Source organism: Dipodomys spectabilis, unplaced genomic scaffold (genome assembly GCF_019054845.1).
Source record: "Dipodomys spectabilis isolate Male_0828 unplaced genomic scaffold, ASM1905484v1 ptg000207l, whole genome shotgun sequence".
NCBI lineage: Eukaryota > Metazoa > Chordata > Mammalia > Rodentia > Heteromyidae > Dipodomys > Dipodomys spectabilis.
In genome coordinates this window covers 8,327,814-8,347,508 of record NW_024870884.1, presented here as the reverse complement: position 1 = coordinate 8,347,508, position 19,695 = coordinate 8,327,814, and the positions used below count along the sequence as shown (strand labels likewise).

General features: G+C 36.1%; 1 protein-coding gene across 1 annotated transcript in view; it reads left to right on the top strand.

Moving 5' to 3' along the window:
- Positions 1-19,695, top strand: part of Ctnna3 (catenin alpha 3) — a 1,268,549-nt gene that overhangs the window by 1,160,818 nt on the left and 88,036 nt on the right. The window contains exon 14 of the mRNA XM_042696520.1: positions 242-423. Coding sequence (XP_042552454.1) covers positions 242-423 — 182 coding nt within the window. The remainder of the gene's footprint in view (positions 1-241; positions 424-19,695) is intronic.

The window sequence follows — 19,695 nt, the reverse complement described above, 5'->3', positions numbered from 1 at the left end:
AAATTTGTAGTATTATTTAGTTAATCTTGAAGGTAGACCTATAGTTTTAGAGAAAAACAAATGTAATTTAATAGATTGTGTATTTGAAAATTATCATCTGAGAAAGTTTTGGTGTCTTGTCTTAGGCTATGAAGTATCTCTGGTTGTAAATAAGTGAGTTTTATATAAATCCTATAACCACCACTGCTTCCTAAAATATTTCATGCCTAGAGGAATGATTACCAATGTAATTATCCCATAGGCTAAGATGACTCAACTGCCTGAGGCAGAAAAGGAAAAGATTGCTGAGCAAGTTGCTGATTTCAAGAAAGTAAAGAGCAAGCTGGACGCCGAGATCGAGATCTGGGATGACACAAGCAATGATATCATCGTTCTCGCCAAGAAGATGTGCATGATCATGATGGAGATGACAGACTTTACCAGGTAACGATGTGTGACAGGATGTGTGATAGTGACAATGGTTTGAAACATCTGTCACATTACTTAGACTATAAATTTCTCTGAGTGGCAGATGCCAATATCAAGTGACAGGGGAAAAATAAATAACATATAATTAGAAACTGTAGGTGTGCATTGCTATAGGTTTTGATAAATCAAGATAACAGTGTGCCTTCTAAATTATTAAGGAATTTTGACACCACATTTTCCTTCTTCACCTCTACCTTCTTCATATTAACATACTACCTTTACAAAGAACTTGATCGTCCAGGGTATGGTCAGAGGTGGAGTTATTCTAACAGTTCATTTCTTTAGGCACGTAGTTTTAGTTATAGTGATTTGTTGTAGTGCCATTCAAAATTGTGAGATGTTTTGCTCCTGAGATAGAGTGAGGAAATATATTTGAAACTATAATGGTTTAAAGATAGCCAGGAACCAATCATATTGCGCATATTGATTCCAGAAATAATAGAGATGTGATACATTTATGATATCATGTTATAAAAGTAACCAGAGATAAGTGAAAATTATAGTGCTTGTCATACTAAAGTGTACTAAGTTACAATTAGAGTAACTGTCTTCGTATAGTTACGTAAGTTTACAAAATATAATACACTGAAACAGACCTAACGCTTAGAAAATTGACTTTATTGACATAGATTATATACAAAATAAGTTCCCAATGGATTAAAGGAGTAAATGAAACTTTGAAATCATAATTATTAGAGAAAATGTACATATTCATTGATACTGAGTGAGAAAAAAACTCAAGAAAATACATTAGACTGCTAAACAAACAAAAAAGACCTCATTAAAAATGGGATTACATGTTTCTTTGCTACTGTTGTTGGTTGTGGGGCTGAACTCTGGGCTTGAGTGCTGTCCCTGAGCTCTTCAGCTCAAGGTGAGTGATCTACCACTTGAGCCATAGCTCCATTTCCAGTTTTATAGTGGTTAATTGGAAGAAAAGGTCTCATGGACTTTCCTGCCTGGCCTGGTTTTGAACCACAATCCTCAGATGTCAGTCTCCTAAGTAGCTAGGATTACAGGTATGAGCCACTGGCACCCAGGTCACATTTCTTAATCTTTAGGTTATGCATTGAAATATTGCCATTTAACACAGCAATTTATGTATGCAGTACTTCTTGATCTGTGTCCTCTCTTCAACATCTTCACCCACCATCCATTCCAGTTCATTTTTGTACTCTTCTCCTCTTGACCCCCCTTTGAATACTCATTATGTTAGGCTTTGATTATTTGTATTCTCCATAGATTCCATTATACTTCATTTAATTTATTTATATCTACTTCAGTCCTTCCACATGTGCTTAATTCTAGATTTATAGTCATTCTCTAGTTCTCACAAATGAGGAAAACCATGCAACCTGTGCTTCTCTGGGTCTGGCTTATTTCATTTGACATAATCCATTCCTTACAAATGGTTCAGTGTCATTTTCTGATGGATGAATGAGGGAAGGGGTGGGGAGAGAGGTGGGAGAATGTTGAATGGGGTGATACTGATCAAGAGGTGCAGTATTCATAAACTGCTCAATTTAATGACAACTCCTTTGTACAATTGCCTGAAGAAAGTAAACATATATTTAAAAAATAGGATTGCAGGGCTGGGAAGGTGGCTCAGTGGTAGAGTGCTTGCCTTGCATGCCTGAAGCCCTGGGTTTGATTCCTCAGCACCACATAAGCAAAAAGAAAAAAGCCCGAAGTGGTGCTGTGGCTCAAGTGGTAGAGCACTAGCCTTGAGCTGAAGAGCTTAGGGACAGCGCCCAAGCCCAGAGTTCAGGCCCCACGACCGGACCAAAAAAAAAAATAAGATTGCAAAATCACATTATATACTAATAGAATATCCTAAACAATACTTAAATGTAAATGGACATTACATCACATTATTAATAGGCACTTATAATAAATGTGTATGAAAAAGAGAATAATGGAAGGGTGACTTATCAAGATTCACTGTTTGCAGAAATGGACAAGTTAAAATGAAATATTTGACCTTAAGTTATAATGTAAGATAACTTTTAGATCTGTGTATTGGCAATAGATCATGGAGGTAAACGCATAAGTTTACCTAAGAGTTAATTTGTCAATATGTACAAACTGCAAACTTTTGGAAATTTTGATAAATATAACCTTCTCTTTGTATCTGTATTACATATCAGTGAATCAGGGAATAATCTAGAATGAGGGTGGTCCTATAAAAATAATGGCAGATTTGTTCAAAGTAGTACACTACTTATAATGATAAAATTAACAACAAACTGCTATATGAAGTCAAGTTTCCTGAGAATGAAACTTAAATATTATAAAGAATACTTAAGGAAATGTAAAATATAAAATGAAGACAAAGTAGCCTGAACTAAATTTTGTAATGTGTGTGTATGACTGTTCTATGGTTGTTCCTCCTTTGTTTTGTTTAATATCAAAATTCTCTTTGTATTTGGTGATACTGGAGTTTGAGATCATGACTTCATGCTGACTAGGCAGGTTTGCTATATGTGAACTTCACTTCCACCCCTTTCAGTTATTTTGAAGTAGGGGCCTAGTGTTTGGCATGCCATTCCTGGACCATGAATCACTAGTTTCATGTTTCTATCCATGGCTGGGCAGTAGGTAGTTGCCAGGCTCCTGTATATCTGGGGTGAAAGATGTCTACTACCACACTCAGCTATTAGTTTAGGAAAGTGTCATACAAACTTTGCTACCAGGACTTAACTTGAATTGTGATATCCCTGATCTCAACCTCCAAATAGATAAGATGACAAGCATGAGTCACTGTACCCAGCCCAGAAATATTCTTTTGGAGAGAAGATACTAATGGAGTTGAACTAGGTCCTAGTAAGTGGTAAGATAGCACAGTGGTCTCATTTTGGAGATTGTCTATTTTTCTGCCAAGGATAACCTCAAACTGGGATCCTCCAAATCTCAGACTCCCAAGTATCTAAGATTAAAAGCATTTTCTTTTAAGGTCCCTTGTGTCTATAATTATTCTTCATGAACTAATTCAGTTCAACATTGTATTCCTTTGGAAGAAAACTAGTTTTCAAAGATTATGGGCAGTGAGATTTCAAGTTTTATTGGAAAATAAGGAAATTAAATTTATAATGTGTTATACATAGAATGTCCTAATAAAGTCTTTAGATATCATGCTCTATTTTTTCCTCTTAAACTCTTGCCAACTTTTCCAACACAGCCTATAGCTTCCAAATGTCTGTCATTTTTTTCATACAGAATAACTGAACATAAACTTAATCGAAAAGAAAAAGTAATTTGAGCTAACTTCTATACTACAGTGAATAATTCAAATTTGGTCTACACTGTAGTTCCAAGAAACCATTTGGTGTCTTTGTCTTTGCTTCCCTTACTTTCTCTGTTCCTCCATATTTATATTTGCATTACCCCACAAGTAAATACATACATTTATAAAATAGACATAGTTAACACAAGCATGTATGCTTAAGTATAGGAATTAGAATTATAGCACAATGGCATTAAAGAATATGTTTTTGTGGTTAGATTGCAATTGTAACATTTTAATAATTTATTATTATCAGTAAATTTATTTATTTTTAGGTTGGCCATAGGATAGGTGATAGTTGAGTAATTTAAGTGACCTCCTAGAAACAATCCCACAGATTAAGAGTGGATTAGAGCACATATACATTTTTTTAAGATGCCAGCTTTCAACCTTTTTGAGATACAAGGAACAGTATATATTTCCAATTATGTTATATAATAAACTTACCATATTCCAACAGAACTACTGCTGTTACTCTTAATTGCCATATGTTTATGGGTTTAGATGGCAAGGTCTGAGATGATTAAAAAATACTCCACAGAGAAGACATATGTGAAATTACAATAAATTACAGAACAAAAAACCTTGAGCCAGAGCAAGAACACTTAATAGTCAGTACTAAAGTACTGATCCAGGTTGGGGACTTGGCATTTTATAGCACTGAGTATAGAAAAAGGAGTGATCAAGAAAATGTGATACACACACACACACACACACACACACACACACACACACACACACACACACACACACACACAAACAATGGAATTCTATGCCTCCATCAGAAAGAATGACATTGCCTCATTTGTTAGGAAATGGAAAAACTTGGGGAAAAAATCATATTAAGTGAAACAAGCCAGGCCCAAAGAAACATAGGTCCCATGGTTTCTCTTATTTGTAATAACTAGTATATGTCTGAGACAAGCAGAAAAGGTCAGATAAGATGATGTTAGACGAAATGAACTCTAAGATAAGGACATAAATGTTTTTTTTTTTCTTGCTTGCTATTGTTTCTAACATATTTATAAAGTGATTGTTTTGTTGCTTTGTATGTCCCACCCCCACAGTATAACCCTGGTTTTCACTATATTTGATGTTGGTATAATTTGGGGAGGGGAAGGGAAAAAACAACTTGTTTAAATAGGGATACAGGTGGACCCATTGCAACAATGAGATGTACAAGATGCTATATTGAAAAACGAACTTTACAACTTTGGCAGAGGAGAGGGGGTGAGGAGTGTAGTCATGGAGATGGGCGGGCAGGGATGATAAGGGAAAAACAAAGGAGGAGGCAACAATGCTTGATAAGAAATGTACTTATTACCTTGCTCATTTAATTGTAACCCCTCTGTACTTCCACAATAAAAAAATTATAAAAATGGAGGAGTGATATGGAAAGGGAATGAGATTGGAAGAATATGCAGTCTGAGGTAAAAGAAAATACAGGACCAGAGACACTTGAGGTATTCCAGTTTTTAGAAATACTAAGCATGCCAGAGAAATTTTTTAAAAAAGATTTATTATATATGCAACCTGTACCTTCCCCCTTCCCCACCACCTGAAGTACCACCTAGGGAATGGAGACTCATGGAAGGAAGAGAATGCTCTTTGACCTAAAATCTGTCAGGAAGAGTGATCTATCCCCACTGTGTGCAGTGACTCTAAGAAGATATAGAACAAATCAATACAGAAGTTCAGGTGAAACCCCTACAACAAATACAAACCAATAAAATTAACCAATTCATACTTCAATCTGAAATGACTTTTAAAAGTTGGAAGTATATAAATTTCTAAGTCTGTATCTTTACTTAGATATATTTTAAAATCTTATAATAAAAAAAACAAAAATTAAGAGAAATGAACCCAAACCAATAATTATAATAACAATTAAGGAAAAAAATGGTAAAGGAGAAAATAAAACTTAAAAATTCCAAGTAAGTCAAATAATACAAAGGTTCAAGTAGGATTAGATTAAAATACAAATTTCATAGAGAACACTAAAGCAGATATTAAGAAGAGACTAACAGGGATAAAGAGAATGACCAGGAGATGAAATTTAAGAGGAAGAGTTGAAAAGGTAGAAAAATAAAGATGATATTACACACGTGTATTTGGAAACTTTGAAAAATAAAAATAAAACTGATATTTAAAATAGTTCAATAAAGTTTTCCATATGAGACTAAACATCATTTGATGCTCTCTAAATCTTACCATGAACCTAGGAAATTTCATTCAGAACAATCAATATGAAACATAAAATCCTAATAGATATTATAGAATATTCTATATTACTGTACACTTTTGTATGATGGACATGTAAACCACTTAAATGATAACTTTCACTAGCCATTCTACCTTCTCAATAATTATGATTAAATCATTTATGGTTAGTCTATAGATTGATTCTGAAATTTGAGATATTTTTATGAGTACTTGTGTTACTTGTAAAAGCTAAGGAATCTCATTGTGATATTTTCACATATGCTTCTGATGAATTTTCATCATACTTATTCCTTCTACTACTCTGAAAGTGAAGATTAATAGAGTTCCATTGCTATGATATTGATATAGTTGAGATAGTAAACACACATGAAAAAATAGTTTCTAGAAGAAATCTATTTTTGACATAATTCCATTAGCCCATTCATGTAGATGAAAACCCAAATATAATGCAAAGAGGCTGAAAAAGAAATTTCATTGACTGATTAGTGAATTATCTGAAGACACCTTAGTTAATAAAATAATTGAAAAGAAAGTAATTTTACTGATTTTAATTTATTATTTACATTTATCTGAGTATCTTCACTAAATGGTAAGGTAATAAAAGAAGCTGAATTTTTAAGAAAATAAACACATACATACAAAAGAAAAAAAAATAACAGTTTTTTAAAAAGCCAACAGTGTTGATGATTCATACCTGTAATTTAGTTACTCAGGAAGTTGAGATATGAGGATCAAAGTTCAAAGTCAGCTGGGAAGAAGGTGATAAGGGGAAGGACAGGATTCCTTCCTTCACCTAGGGTAGTTCCCCACAAAAAATAAACAGGGTAAGGAGTCCTAGGCTGCCTCTGCACTCTTCCCAGGCCCTGTGCCCCAAGCCCAGTGCCCCATGCCTGTAGCCCAGAGGTGGACAAGGTAGAGGAGAGAGATATTGAGGACCTCGTGGGCATGTCCTCTGCCCTCTAATCTTTTGCTGTCCCGTCTAGAGCTGCGCCTCAGTGACCCATGTGAGCACAGCTGGAGAGCAGAATGCAGTGTGTATACCAGAGCCCTGCATGCCACAGTCCCCTAACAACTGACCAGAACCCAGTATGCTATTTATACCAAGCAGAGCTGAAAGTTGCCAAATGCAAAGTCTGACAGAGATCTATCTGGGGAAATCACACTCCACCACCACAATACACAATCTGAATGACCCCCAATAATCCCTGAACCCAAATGCATAAATTATAATGAAAAATTTCAAAATTCATGAAAAATCCAAGACAACAAACCAAATCCAAAAGCCAACGACAATCCAGAGAAGGGTCTTAGTGAGAATGAAGAAGACATGAAGGACCAAAGGACCATTAAGTAATGATGAGGCAAATTGGTCAACTAAATAAAAGGGGAGATCCAAAAACAGATAGGAAAATACAAGGAGGGAATGACAAAGGATAAAGAGGTTTTCTAAAAAAATATGGAGAGAAATATAGAAACATTGCACATCTCATTAAAAGACAAAATTAACACCCTGAGAACTGATTTCCACAAAGAGCTTGGAAGTGTGAAAGGTTCAGTTTCCCTATTGCAAACTGCAGTTGAAAGCATAAAGCAGGAGAATAAATGAAATGGAAAATAGGGTATCAAAAGTTGAGGATAAAACAAAGAAATTGTAACAAAAATTCAAAGGCATGGAAAAAGCATTCAAAACAAACCTACGGACATCCAAGGATTTGCCAATTCAGCCTTAAGACCAAATTTATGTATAGTTGGGATAAATGAAAGAGAAATCTTCAAAACTAAAGACATTGAAAACCTACTCAACAAAATAACCCCAGTCTCAAGAGAGAAAAATCTCCTCTACCTGACAGGTATACAGAACTGGTATTCAGGTATACAGAACTTCTAGTAGACAGGATCCAAGAAGAGATAATTCTAGACATATTGTAAGAAATCTCTAGACTTAAAAATCAAAGATTTAAATTTAAACACAGCAAAATCAAAGAAGGAGTTGTATTATAATGGAAAGAGGATCAGAATCACTGCAGATCTCCCCACAAAAACTCTTAAGACAAGTAGACCTAGGAATAGTTTAATTCAAGCCTTGAAAATAAACAACTACTACCCCAAACTGGCATACCTAGTGAAAGTATCATTCACAATTGATGGCAAAACTAAAATATTTGATGACAAATAAAAATTAAAGGAATTTATGAATGCATACTTAACCAGTATTACAAAGAATACCAAAGGGAAGCATACAATCTGAAGAAAACAATCAAAATCATAGAAAAAAACATTAGACAAAATAATACTGCAAGACTAGTTTGGTACACACAGGAAGAGGAAAGAGGCAAATTACGGGAAATAAAGAAAATGGCATATCTCTCCATAGTAACCTTAAACATAAAGGGACTCAATTCCCCAACCAAAAGAACAGCAGATTGGATCAAAAAGCAATTTCCATCCATTTGTTGCCTCCATGAAACCCATCTAACAGTCAAAGATAAAAACAAATTCCAAGTGGAAGGATGGAAAAAGATCTTTCAGACATTTTGCAAAAAGGCAGGAGTAATCATATTGCTATGGGCCAAAACAGACTTTTCATTAAAATCAGTACAAAGATACAAGGAAGGTCATTACATATTACTAAAGGGAGTGAACCATGAAGAGGAAATCACTGCTGTCAAAATATGTGCACCAAATGATGGAGCACTTAAACATTTTAAGCAAACACTTTTGGACTTACACAACATGTTAGACCCTAGCACAATAGCAAATGATAGGTCATCCAAACAAAAGATAAGCAAAGAAGACTCTGAATTAAAAGCAATATAATATAAATAGACTTAACATATATCTAGAGTATTCTACCTAACAATGACTCAATTCACATTCTTCTCAGCAGCTAATAGAATATTATCCAAAATTGATTTTATCATGGAACAACAACAACAAAACCCTAAGAACCTAAGAACAAGAGGATTGAGATAACTCCTTGCATCCTATCTGACCACAGTGGATTTAAACTAGTTCTCAATGACAAAATATATTGCAGAAAACACTAGAACACATGGACTGAATAGCAACTACTGAATAACATATGGGTCACTGAAGAAATAAAGGAGGAAATTAGAAAGATCTTACAATTCAATGAAAATGAAAACACATAACAACAGAACCTCTGGGACACAGCAAAAGCAGTGCTGAGAGGAAAGTTTATGGCACTAAGCACACACATAAAACAGAAAGAGCTCAAGTAAATAAGCTCATGATGCAATGAAACTGCTAGAAAAGCAAGAATAAACCATACAAAAACTACTATTAGAGAGTATGCAAAGACTGAGGCAGAAACTAAAGAAATAGGGGCTTAAAAAAAACTATACATAAAATCGATAAAACAAAAAGCTAGTTCTTTGGAAAGAAAATAAAGAAAATTGACAGACCACTGATGAGGCTGACAAAGGAAAGAAGTGATGAGGGACCGGAGGAAGATGGTGGAGGAGAAGCTGGAGGCTAAACAGCTCTCACATAGAAACCAGCTTTAGTGTTCCAGTGAATCCTAGGCTAGAGAATCACACCAAGTGAGCCATCCTTGTACAGAGAGTTTGGCCAGAAAGGGAACATCCAGGCAGCTTGGTCAATGAGACAGATCTGAGCACTTGGCAGTAGCTGTGTCTGTGAGGCCTCCATATCAACAGAAAAAGTCCCAGACAAAGACGTGGCATGAGAGCAGATTCTACTTACTACTAGCAAGAACTGACAAGGAGCAGAAATCTTCACCCTGATGATCGCAGACCAGGAACTAAGAGTCTGGCATGAGTAGAACCCTGACATCCTCACTCCTTCTGGAGGAGCAGCAGTGGGAAGTCAGCTCCTCCTCCACCACCAGAGATCTCCATCTTTGATACTGACAAAGGCCAGGCCCAGAAGCTAGCTGCAACCCAGGCCTTGGAAGGAAACAATTGAAGACATTATCAGGAACAGGAACCTGACATGACATGCCAGACTCAGCTACACCCAGGAGAAAGTCACCCAACTCAGGCAGAAAAATCTCCTCCTCCACAGGAGTGACTTTCTTCACTGGGTAAACAGAGCCAGAGGCTGCCCCTCCCCACTGCAGCCTAGACAAACAATTGAAACTCAGTAAACATAAATCCTGAGAATGGCTCCAGGCTGGGCTCTGTGAGTGTTTCAGGAGCTAGCCCCTCAGGGAAAAGCTACTGTTTGCTGAAAGGCCTCAACCCTACCTGGAACCTAGTCTCATCACAGTATCTCCAAACTAGAGGAAATAGCCATCTCCCTCATTTGTGATACTCAATGCTGATCTCTCTCTCTCTCCCTGGGAGGAGAATCACAAAGACTTGGGTAAGGCAGAGCTGTCTGCCTGCTCAAACCAACCACCTTAAGAAACCAATCAACCAACAGGAAAAACAGACACCACAAGCCGACCAGAGATTCAACCACGAGACTGGTTATGGACACAGGGGAGATACAAGATCATTCCCCCCCCAAAATTACTATAGAACTCTTTTTTTTTCTACCAATTTCATTATTATTTTTAATTCTTTTCTATTTTTTCAATTTTCTTTCATAATTTTTATTTTAGGAGTGTAGGTGTTTGTGTGCTTTTTAAAAATACCTTTGACCTTTGGGTCCTTTTTTTTGTGTGTGTTTGTTTTTCTTTTCTCTTTCTTTTTTGCATGACTTAATTGCTCTTCTGCTCATCCCCAAATATATACCAATTCTTGATTATTAGACCTTATCCCTCATTGTCTACATACTTAACTGGAAACTTATTACTCAATTCACAACCTCTTAGGCTTAACTTCTTTAATAGTCGTATTATGTCTTTATAACTATATAACTTTTACGTATTCCAATTTTAGGAATTTTTATTTTTTCATTTATCCTTTCTATCTTTCCCTATCCTATCCTTTCTCATCCTATCCTTTTCTTTTCTCAATATAATTTCTTTATACTTACTTAATTTTTAAGTGTTTCATTTTTTTAATTAAAATTTTTGTTTTTCAATTTTTTCATGTCTTATTTTTTTAAAAAATCTGTCTCCTATCATTCTGTCCTATCCATTTCCCTCTCTGAGATTAGGACTCTCCTTTTCCCTCTCTACATCCCTCTAATCCTACTTTTCTCCACATTTTTCCCTAAACCTAATAATTTCTGGTTTGCTGAATCCCTCTTGGATGTTCTTAGCCCATTAATCCATAGTTGTTTGATGTTGAATAGATTGAATCTGTTTAACTAGATTGTAACTGCAGCCATTTTGATTGTGCAACTATAGGACTGTGGTTGATGCTTACCTTAAAATAGTGTTCTAGCACAAAATTGGTGTTACTTTCATACCAAATGGGCAGAACAACCCGGAGAAACACAAGAAAAATGACAAGTCAGGATATCTCAGCTCCCACTTAGGATAATCAGGTGACAGAACAGGTAATGAATAATCCAGAAGAGAGTTCCCAAAAAGTTCTACAAACACTACTGGGAAACATGGTGGATGAAAAGATTGAAAACCTGCAAAGGACTCAATGCGAGTGTGATAGGGCGCAAGATGAGGCAAACCAAAGATTAATACAAGAACTTCATGAGCATGTTGAGGCTAACCAAAAATTACTATAGGAATTGTGTGAGCATGAGGAATGTACTAAAGATTAATACAGGAATTGCATGAGCAGGCTGAGAACAGTGAAAGAGAAGTACAGGAATTGCATGAGCAGACTGAGAGCAGTCAAAGAGAAACTCAGGAATTGTGTGAGCAGGCTGAGAACAAAGAGAAACACAGGAATTGTATGAGCAGCTGAGAACAAAGAGAATTACAGGAAGTGAGCAAGCACGAGGAAGCTAATGAATGTGTAATACAGGAATTGGGAGAGCGGGATGAGAAAAGACAAAGATCAATACAGGCATTCATGGAATCCATAAACAGACAGCTGAAGGAATCCAGGGAGACCACAAAGGAAATGCTGTATGGAGCCCGACAGAAGGAATGGGAGTCCAAGGAAACAGTAACCAATCAACTAAGTGATTTGAGAATAAACACTGAACACCAAATTAAGGAAGTAAAGAAGTTCATACAAAATCTAAAACAAAGCTCCAACAACAAATATGAGGCCATCAAAGCCGACCAATTATAAGGAAAGGAAATAAAAAACAAAATAGAAAGTCTTGGCAGTAGGTTAGACCATGCAGAAGATCGAATCTCAGGGATTGAAGACAGCCTAGATATTATAGAGAAAGAGCATACAACTGTCCAAGACAAATCCAAGAAGTATGATAGATCTATTCAACATTTGGAAGACACCATCAGAAGGACCAATCTGAGGATAATGGACATAGAGGAGCACTAGACACAGAAGTTAATGGTCCAGGAAATTTATTTAACAGGATCATAGCAGAGAACTTTTAAACATGCCAAAACATAGGCCTATTCAGATACAAGAAGCTTTTAGAACCTCAAATAGACCAGACTAGAACAGGACATCCCACCATCACATTATAATCCACACAGGATCATTTCAGACCAAGGAACGGATCCTTAAATCTGTCAAGGAAAACCAATTAGAATAATCTCAGATTTCTCAGCAGAGACAATTAAAGCAAGAAGAGCCTGGTATGATGTATGCAATGTCCTAAAAACAAACAACTATCAACCAAGAATACTGTACCCAGCTAAACTCTCCTTCATAACTGAAGGTCAAATAAAAACCTTCCATAGCAAAGAAAAACTGAAACACTATATCTCCACCAAACCAGCCCTAGAAAAGATAAAGATGTTCTACACACAAAAAACCAATAAGACCACAATAACGGTCAAAAAACCACACCCAAACTGAGAATTCAAGAACCATAGGAAGAACCTAGCCTTCGCAGCCCCTAAGAAGGTGGATAACATGGCAGGAACTACCAAACACCTCTCAGTCCTAACTCTCAACATTAACGGACTTAACTCTCCAGTTAAGCTACATAAATTGTCTAGTTGGATTAAAAAGCAAGATCCTTCTAGCCTTTGCCTTCAAGGGTCACACCATGCCTATAAAAACAAATCTATTCTGAAAATGAAAGGCTGGAATAAAATCTACCAGGCAAACGGCCCCAATAAACAGGCAGGAGTTGCAATCCTAATATCAGATAAATAGACTTAAAATTAATGAGAAGAGATAAAGAAGGTCACTGCATACTAATTAAGGGTTCTCTCCTTCAGGAATATATTACAATTCTAAATATCTATTCATCAAACAACAGAGCACCCAAATTCATCCAAGAAACACTACTTTCCCTCAAAGCTCACATAGATCCAAAGACATTAATTGTTGGGGACTTTAACACACCACTATTCCCACTAGATAGATCGACCTGGGAAAAACTCAACAGAGAAATGGCAGATCTAAACAACTGAGTAGATTTAACTAGATTTAACACACATCTACCGAATATTTCACCAAGCAGAATCAGAATACATGTTTTTCTCAGCAGCACATGGAATATTTTCCAAAATAAACCACATTTTAGGTCACAAAGCAAATTTGTCCAAATTCAGAAACATTGAAGGTATGCCATGCATTATCTCAGAACACAAAGGAATAAAATTAGAACTCAACACCAAAAGCCACCAAAGAAAGTCATGTAACCCATGGAGTCTGAACAACATACTGTTGAATCACCAGTGGGTCATGGAAGTGATTAGAAAGGAAAGTCAGATGTTCAGGATATTCAACAAAAATGAACACACAAATTACCAGCTCCTCGGGGACGCAGCAAAGGCAGTACTCAGAGGCAAGTTTATAGCTCTGAGTGCTTACATCAACAAACTGGAGAGATCTGAAACCAATAATTTAATGAGACATCTGAACCTCCTTGAAAAAGAATAGCAAATTAAGCCCCAATCCAATAGACAGTAAGAAATAATTAAAATTAAATCAGAATTAAACCAATTAGAATCCAAAAAAACTGAAAAAAGAATCAACAAAACAAAGACCCTGCTGTGAGCTGGTTCATGCCTGTCATCCTACCTACTGAGGAGGCTGAGATCTGAGGATCACGGTTAAAAGCCAGCTCGGGAAGAAAAGTCCATGAGACTCTTATCTCCAATTAACCACTAGAAAATCAGAAGTGGTGCTGTGGCTCAAGTGGTAGAGCACAGGTTTTGAGATGAAGAACACATGGACAACAACCAAGCCCAGAGTTCTAGCCCCACAACAACAACAACAACAAAAAAAAACAAAGACGCTTAGCAAATCTTATCAGGAAAAGAAGAGAACACATCCAAATAAACTCAGAGATGAGAATGGAAACATCACCATAGAAACAACCAAGATCCAGAACATTATAAGGGAATACATCTCAAACCTTTATGCTAATAAGTTTGAGAACCTGGAAGAAATGGATGATTTCCTAGCAAATATCGACATGCAAAAACTAAACCAAGATGAGTCAAACCAACCTAACAGGCTCATATTAAGCATTGAAATAGAAACAGCAATAAAGCCTCCCATCTAAGAAAAGCCCAGGACTGGATGGATTTACAGTGGAATTCTACAAGGCCTTCAAAGCAGAACTCACACCAATACTCCTTCAAACCTTCAATGAAATTGGAAGAGAAAGTTTACTACTGAAACCTTTCTATGAAGCCATCATAAACCTCATCCCAAAACCAGGCAGGGACTCATCAAAGAAAGAGAACTATAGACCCATTTCTTTGATGAATATCGATGCAAAACTTCTCAACAAAATTTTGGCCAACTGACTTTAACAATTCATCCAAAAACATCATACATCACGATCAACCAGGATTCATTTCAGGGATGCAAAGCTGGTTCAATATGCACAAATCAATTAATATAATTCATCACATCAACAAGAGCAACGACAAGAACCACGTGGTTATCTCAATAGATGCAGAAAAAGCATTTGACAAGATGCAACAAGGATGTCTACTTTCTCCACTTCTCTTCAATCTAGTATTAAAATGCCTAGCTACAGCAATAAGAAAAGATGCAAACACAAACGGGATCCAAATAGGGAAAAATGAGGTGAAATCTCTTTGCCCTCTTTGACAGTGACATGATCTTGTATTTAAAGAATCCCACAGACTCCACTCCCAAATTTCTGGAGCTAATGCGAAACTTTGGCAAAGTAGCAGGGTATAAAATTAACCCTCAAAAATCAATGGCTTTTCTGTGTGCCAACAACAAGAAGAGCACAGCTGAAATCAGGAAAACAACTCCATTCCTAATGACCCCACAAAAAATAGAGTACCTAGGAGTTAAATTAACCAAAGAAGTGAAGGACCTCTATGATGAAAACTTTAAAAATATGAAAAAGGAAATCAAAACAGAACTTAAAAAGTGGAAAAACCTCCCATGCTCCCAGACTGGAAGGATCAACATTGTGAAAATGGCAATACTTCCTAAGGCTGTCTACAAATTCCATGAGATACCTATCAATATTCCAACTTCATTCTTCAAGGAAATAGAAGAGGCAATCCAGAAATATAGAACAATAAAAGACCCCGAATAGCAAAAACAATCCTTAACAGAAAGAACAGTGCTGGATGAATATCAATACCAAATTTCAAACTCTACTACAAAGCCATAGTAATCAAAACAGCTTGGTATTAGCACAACAAGAGCCATTAGGACCAATAGGATAGAATTGAAAACCCAGAAATAAACCCACAGACCTATAGCCAACCAATCTTTGGCAAGGGAGCTAAAAAAATAAAGTGGAAGGAAGACAGCCCCTTCAGTAAATGATGCTGGCAAAAATGGTTAATTAATCACTTGTAGAAAAATAAAGCTAGATCCTTATATATCACCCTGCACCAGAATAAACTCCAGATGGACCAAAGACCTTGGAGTCAAAGAAGACACACTGAAAACCTTACAGGACAGACTAGGAGAAACCCTAGGTCTCCTTGGCTAGGCTGAAATTTTCTTAATAGAGACCCAGAAACACAACAAATCAAAGAATGTTTGGACAAATTGGATTGCATTAAGTTGCTTCTTCATGGCAAAGGCCATAGATAGCGGTATCAATAGAAAGCCCATGGATTGGGAGAAATCTTCCCTAGCCATACAATGGACAAGGGTCTCATATCTAAAATATACCTGGAACTCAAAAAAATAAATTCTGAATGACAAATCCTCAAAGAAACAACTGCCCAATAAATAAGTGGGCTAAAGATTACTTAAAGAGAAACTTCTCTGAAGAAGAAAGAAGGATGGCCAATAGACACATGAAGAAATGCTCAACTTCCCTAGCCATAAAAGAAATGCAAATCTAAACAACATTGAGATACCACCTCACCCCAGTTAGAATGGCTAGAATCAAGAACTCTAGTAACAACAGATGCTGGAGGGGATGTGGCCAGAGGGGAACATTACTGCATTGTTGGTGGGAGTGTAAGCTTGTTCAACCACTTTGGAAAGTAGTATGAATTTTCCCAGCAATCCCACTTTTGGGCATTTACCTGAATGAGCACAAACAAGACCATACTAAAGCTCCTAGCACAACTATGTTTCTTACAGCATTATTTACCATAGTTCAGATATGGAGCCAACCCAGATGCTCCTCAGTAGATGAATGGATCAAGAAAATGTGGTATATATACACAATGGAATTCTATGCCTCCATTAGAAAGAATGACATCATCCCATTTGTTAGGAAATGGAAAGACATGGAAAAGTTTATATTAAGTTATATATGCCAGGCACAAAGAAACATAGGTCCCATGTTTTCCCTTATTTTCAATAACTAGTATATATCTGAGACAAGCAGAAAAGGTCAGATAAGATGATGTTAAGTAAAATGAACCCCAATATAAGGACAGAAGTGGTTTTTTCTTCCTTGCTATTGTTTCTAATATATTTATATGGTACCACGTGATTTTTTTGTTGTTTTGTATATCCTTCCCTCACTGTATAACCCGTTTCCACTGTATTTGATGTTGGTATAATTTGTGGAGGGGAAAGGAATAAACAAATTGTTTAAATAGGGATACACGTTGAACAATTGCAACAATGAGCTGTACAAGAGGCTATGTCGAAAAATAAAGTATACAATTTAGTGGGGGGGGGACAGGGATGTTGTTGTGGAGATGGGAGAGAAGAGATGGTAGGGGAAAAACAAAGGAGGAGGCAACAATGCTCGATAAGAAATGTACTCATTACCTTGCTATTGTGGTTACACCCCTTTGTACAGTATTTTCACAATAAAATACTTACTTTAAAAAATAAGAAAAGAAGTGATGAGATTCAAAGAAGTAAAACTAAAGATAGCACAGGAAACATTTCAAGAAGCATCAAAGAAATCCTAACAATTATGAAAAACTACGTTCAGAATCTGTACTCAAATAAGAAAGAAATGTAAAAATGTTCCATGTTCATGCACAGATAGAATCAATATTGTAAAAATACCTATACTTTCCAAAATGATACACAAATTCAATAAAATCCACATCAAAATCCCAATGATAGATAAAATAATATATAAATTCATATGGAGTAACAAAAGACCAAGACTAGCCATAGCAAAATAGGCAATAAAAAAAAATCATGTGGGTGGTATCACAATACCAGACCTAAAGCTTTGTTACAGAGCTATGATAACCAATACAGCTTGTTATTGGCACAAAAATAGACTCAAAAATTAATGGAACAGATTAGAAGACCCAGAAATAAACCCAGACACTTACAGTTATCTGGTATTTGATAATGGAGCCAAAAAAAGTTTATACAGTGGCGAAAAATAGCCTCTTCGGTATTTAGTGTTGGGAAAACTGGGCATCCATATGCAGAAAAGTAAAAGTGTATCCTTGTTTTTCACCATGCATTAACATCAATTCAAATATCTCAACATCAGACCCAAAACTTTGAAATTACTGCAAGAGAGCAGGAGACACATTAGAGCATCTAGATTTAAGTAGAAACTTCTTGAAAAGAGTGCCAGGGGTCCAATAGATAGGAGAGAGTCTTGACAAGTGGGACTCTATGAAAATAAAAAAGTTTCTGCACTGATAAGGACATAGTTTATATACTGGAAAGACAGCCAATAGAAGATCCTTACCAGGAATACATCAGACAAAGTCCTAATATCCAATATATAGAAACTAACCCCTCCCAAACCTAATAAACCAATCACTAAAGAGTTAAAGAGAGACTTCTCAGAAGAAGAGATAAAAATGGCAAAAAAACACATGAGGAAATGCTTACCATTCCTGGCCATAAAGGAAATGCAGATCAAAACAATTCTGAGATTCCATCTCACCCAAGTTATATTAGCAAACACTGAATTTAAACAACAACAAACGTTGGTGGGATGGTGGGGGAAAAGGACTGTACTGTTGGTGCAAATGTAAACCACTTTGAACAGCAGTCTGGAGGGTTCCTAAAGAACTAAACATATATCTTCCCTATGATCCACATATCACTCCTAGGCATCTACCCCAAACATCATGAGCCAGGATATGATAAAGACACCTGCACACTCATGTTCATTGCCACATTATTCACAATAACCGAGATACGAAAATAACCCAGATGTCCCACAATAGATGAGTGGATTTAAAAAAATGTGGTACCTATACACAGCCATTGGAAAGAAGAAAGCAATGTCATTTGCATGGAAATGGATAGAACTAAAATCAGTTATATTAAATGAAGTAATCCAAGCTCAGAGAGATAAGCAACACATGTTCTCTCTGATATGCAGAAATTAGATCTAAAAGAAACTGGGAGGTGAAATTATACAGGATTACAGATATTCACACAGACTGAGTCCAGAAGGGGATACAAAGGCACAATGTGGAAGTGCCTCTTCATATTTATATATATATATATATATATATATATGCATACCTATATATATGCAAACATATATATGTAAACATATGTTTCCAAATTATGGGAAAATGAGCTCTCTATTTTAATTTTAATTTTTTGATGATTTTGTCTTCTTTTGTTATGTAATGGTGTATTCAAGTGTATATCTTCGGGAGGATGGGGGGAGGATACAGAACTAATGGGGAAAAGGGTGAAAAAATGCAGCAGTGAAGCTTACAGGTCATGTAAGAAAGTGAACTACACAACTTGTGGGTCAAGCTGGGAGGGAGGGTCTGCAAAAGAGTGAAGGAATAGAAGACACTCTATGAAAGGAGATATACTCATTACCTGACTCATGTAATTGTAATCCTTCTGTAAATCACCTTTATAATAATATAAAGTAATTAAGAAAAAAGTATTTGAAACTCTTTTCTCCAATTAAACACCCAAAAATTCCAGACATGGGCCCATGGCTCAAGTGTGGTGTATCAGCCTTGAGCAAAAACCTAGGTGACAATGACCATGACCAGGCTCAAACCAACATCGTACCTGCATGCGCATGTGTGGGCATGTGCACACACACACACACACACACACACACACACGCATACACAAATATACACACAAAGTAATTATGAACAATAAAAAATTGATTTATAATGGTGTTCAAAGCATTAATATAAAAGAAGCAAATGATCAAGACAGACTTTTTAGAATTCTGAATTCTGATTGTGTTTTAGGTTGAAGAAAAAATGGAATAAGAGGGATAGGAAATACTGTAAAAAACAAAATGAAAAAGTGCAGACAACAACCATAATTTATAAGCTAAATGATATTAGTTTTATTTATTGTCTTAAACCTAGAGTTTATACAAGTATTTATAGTAGTACCTGTACACACTAT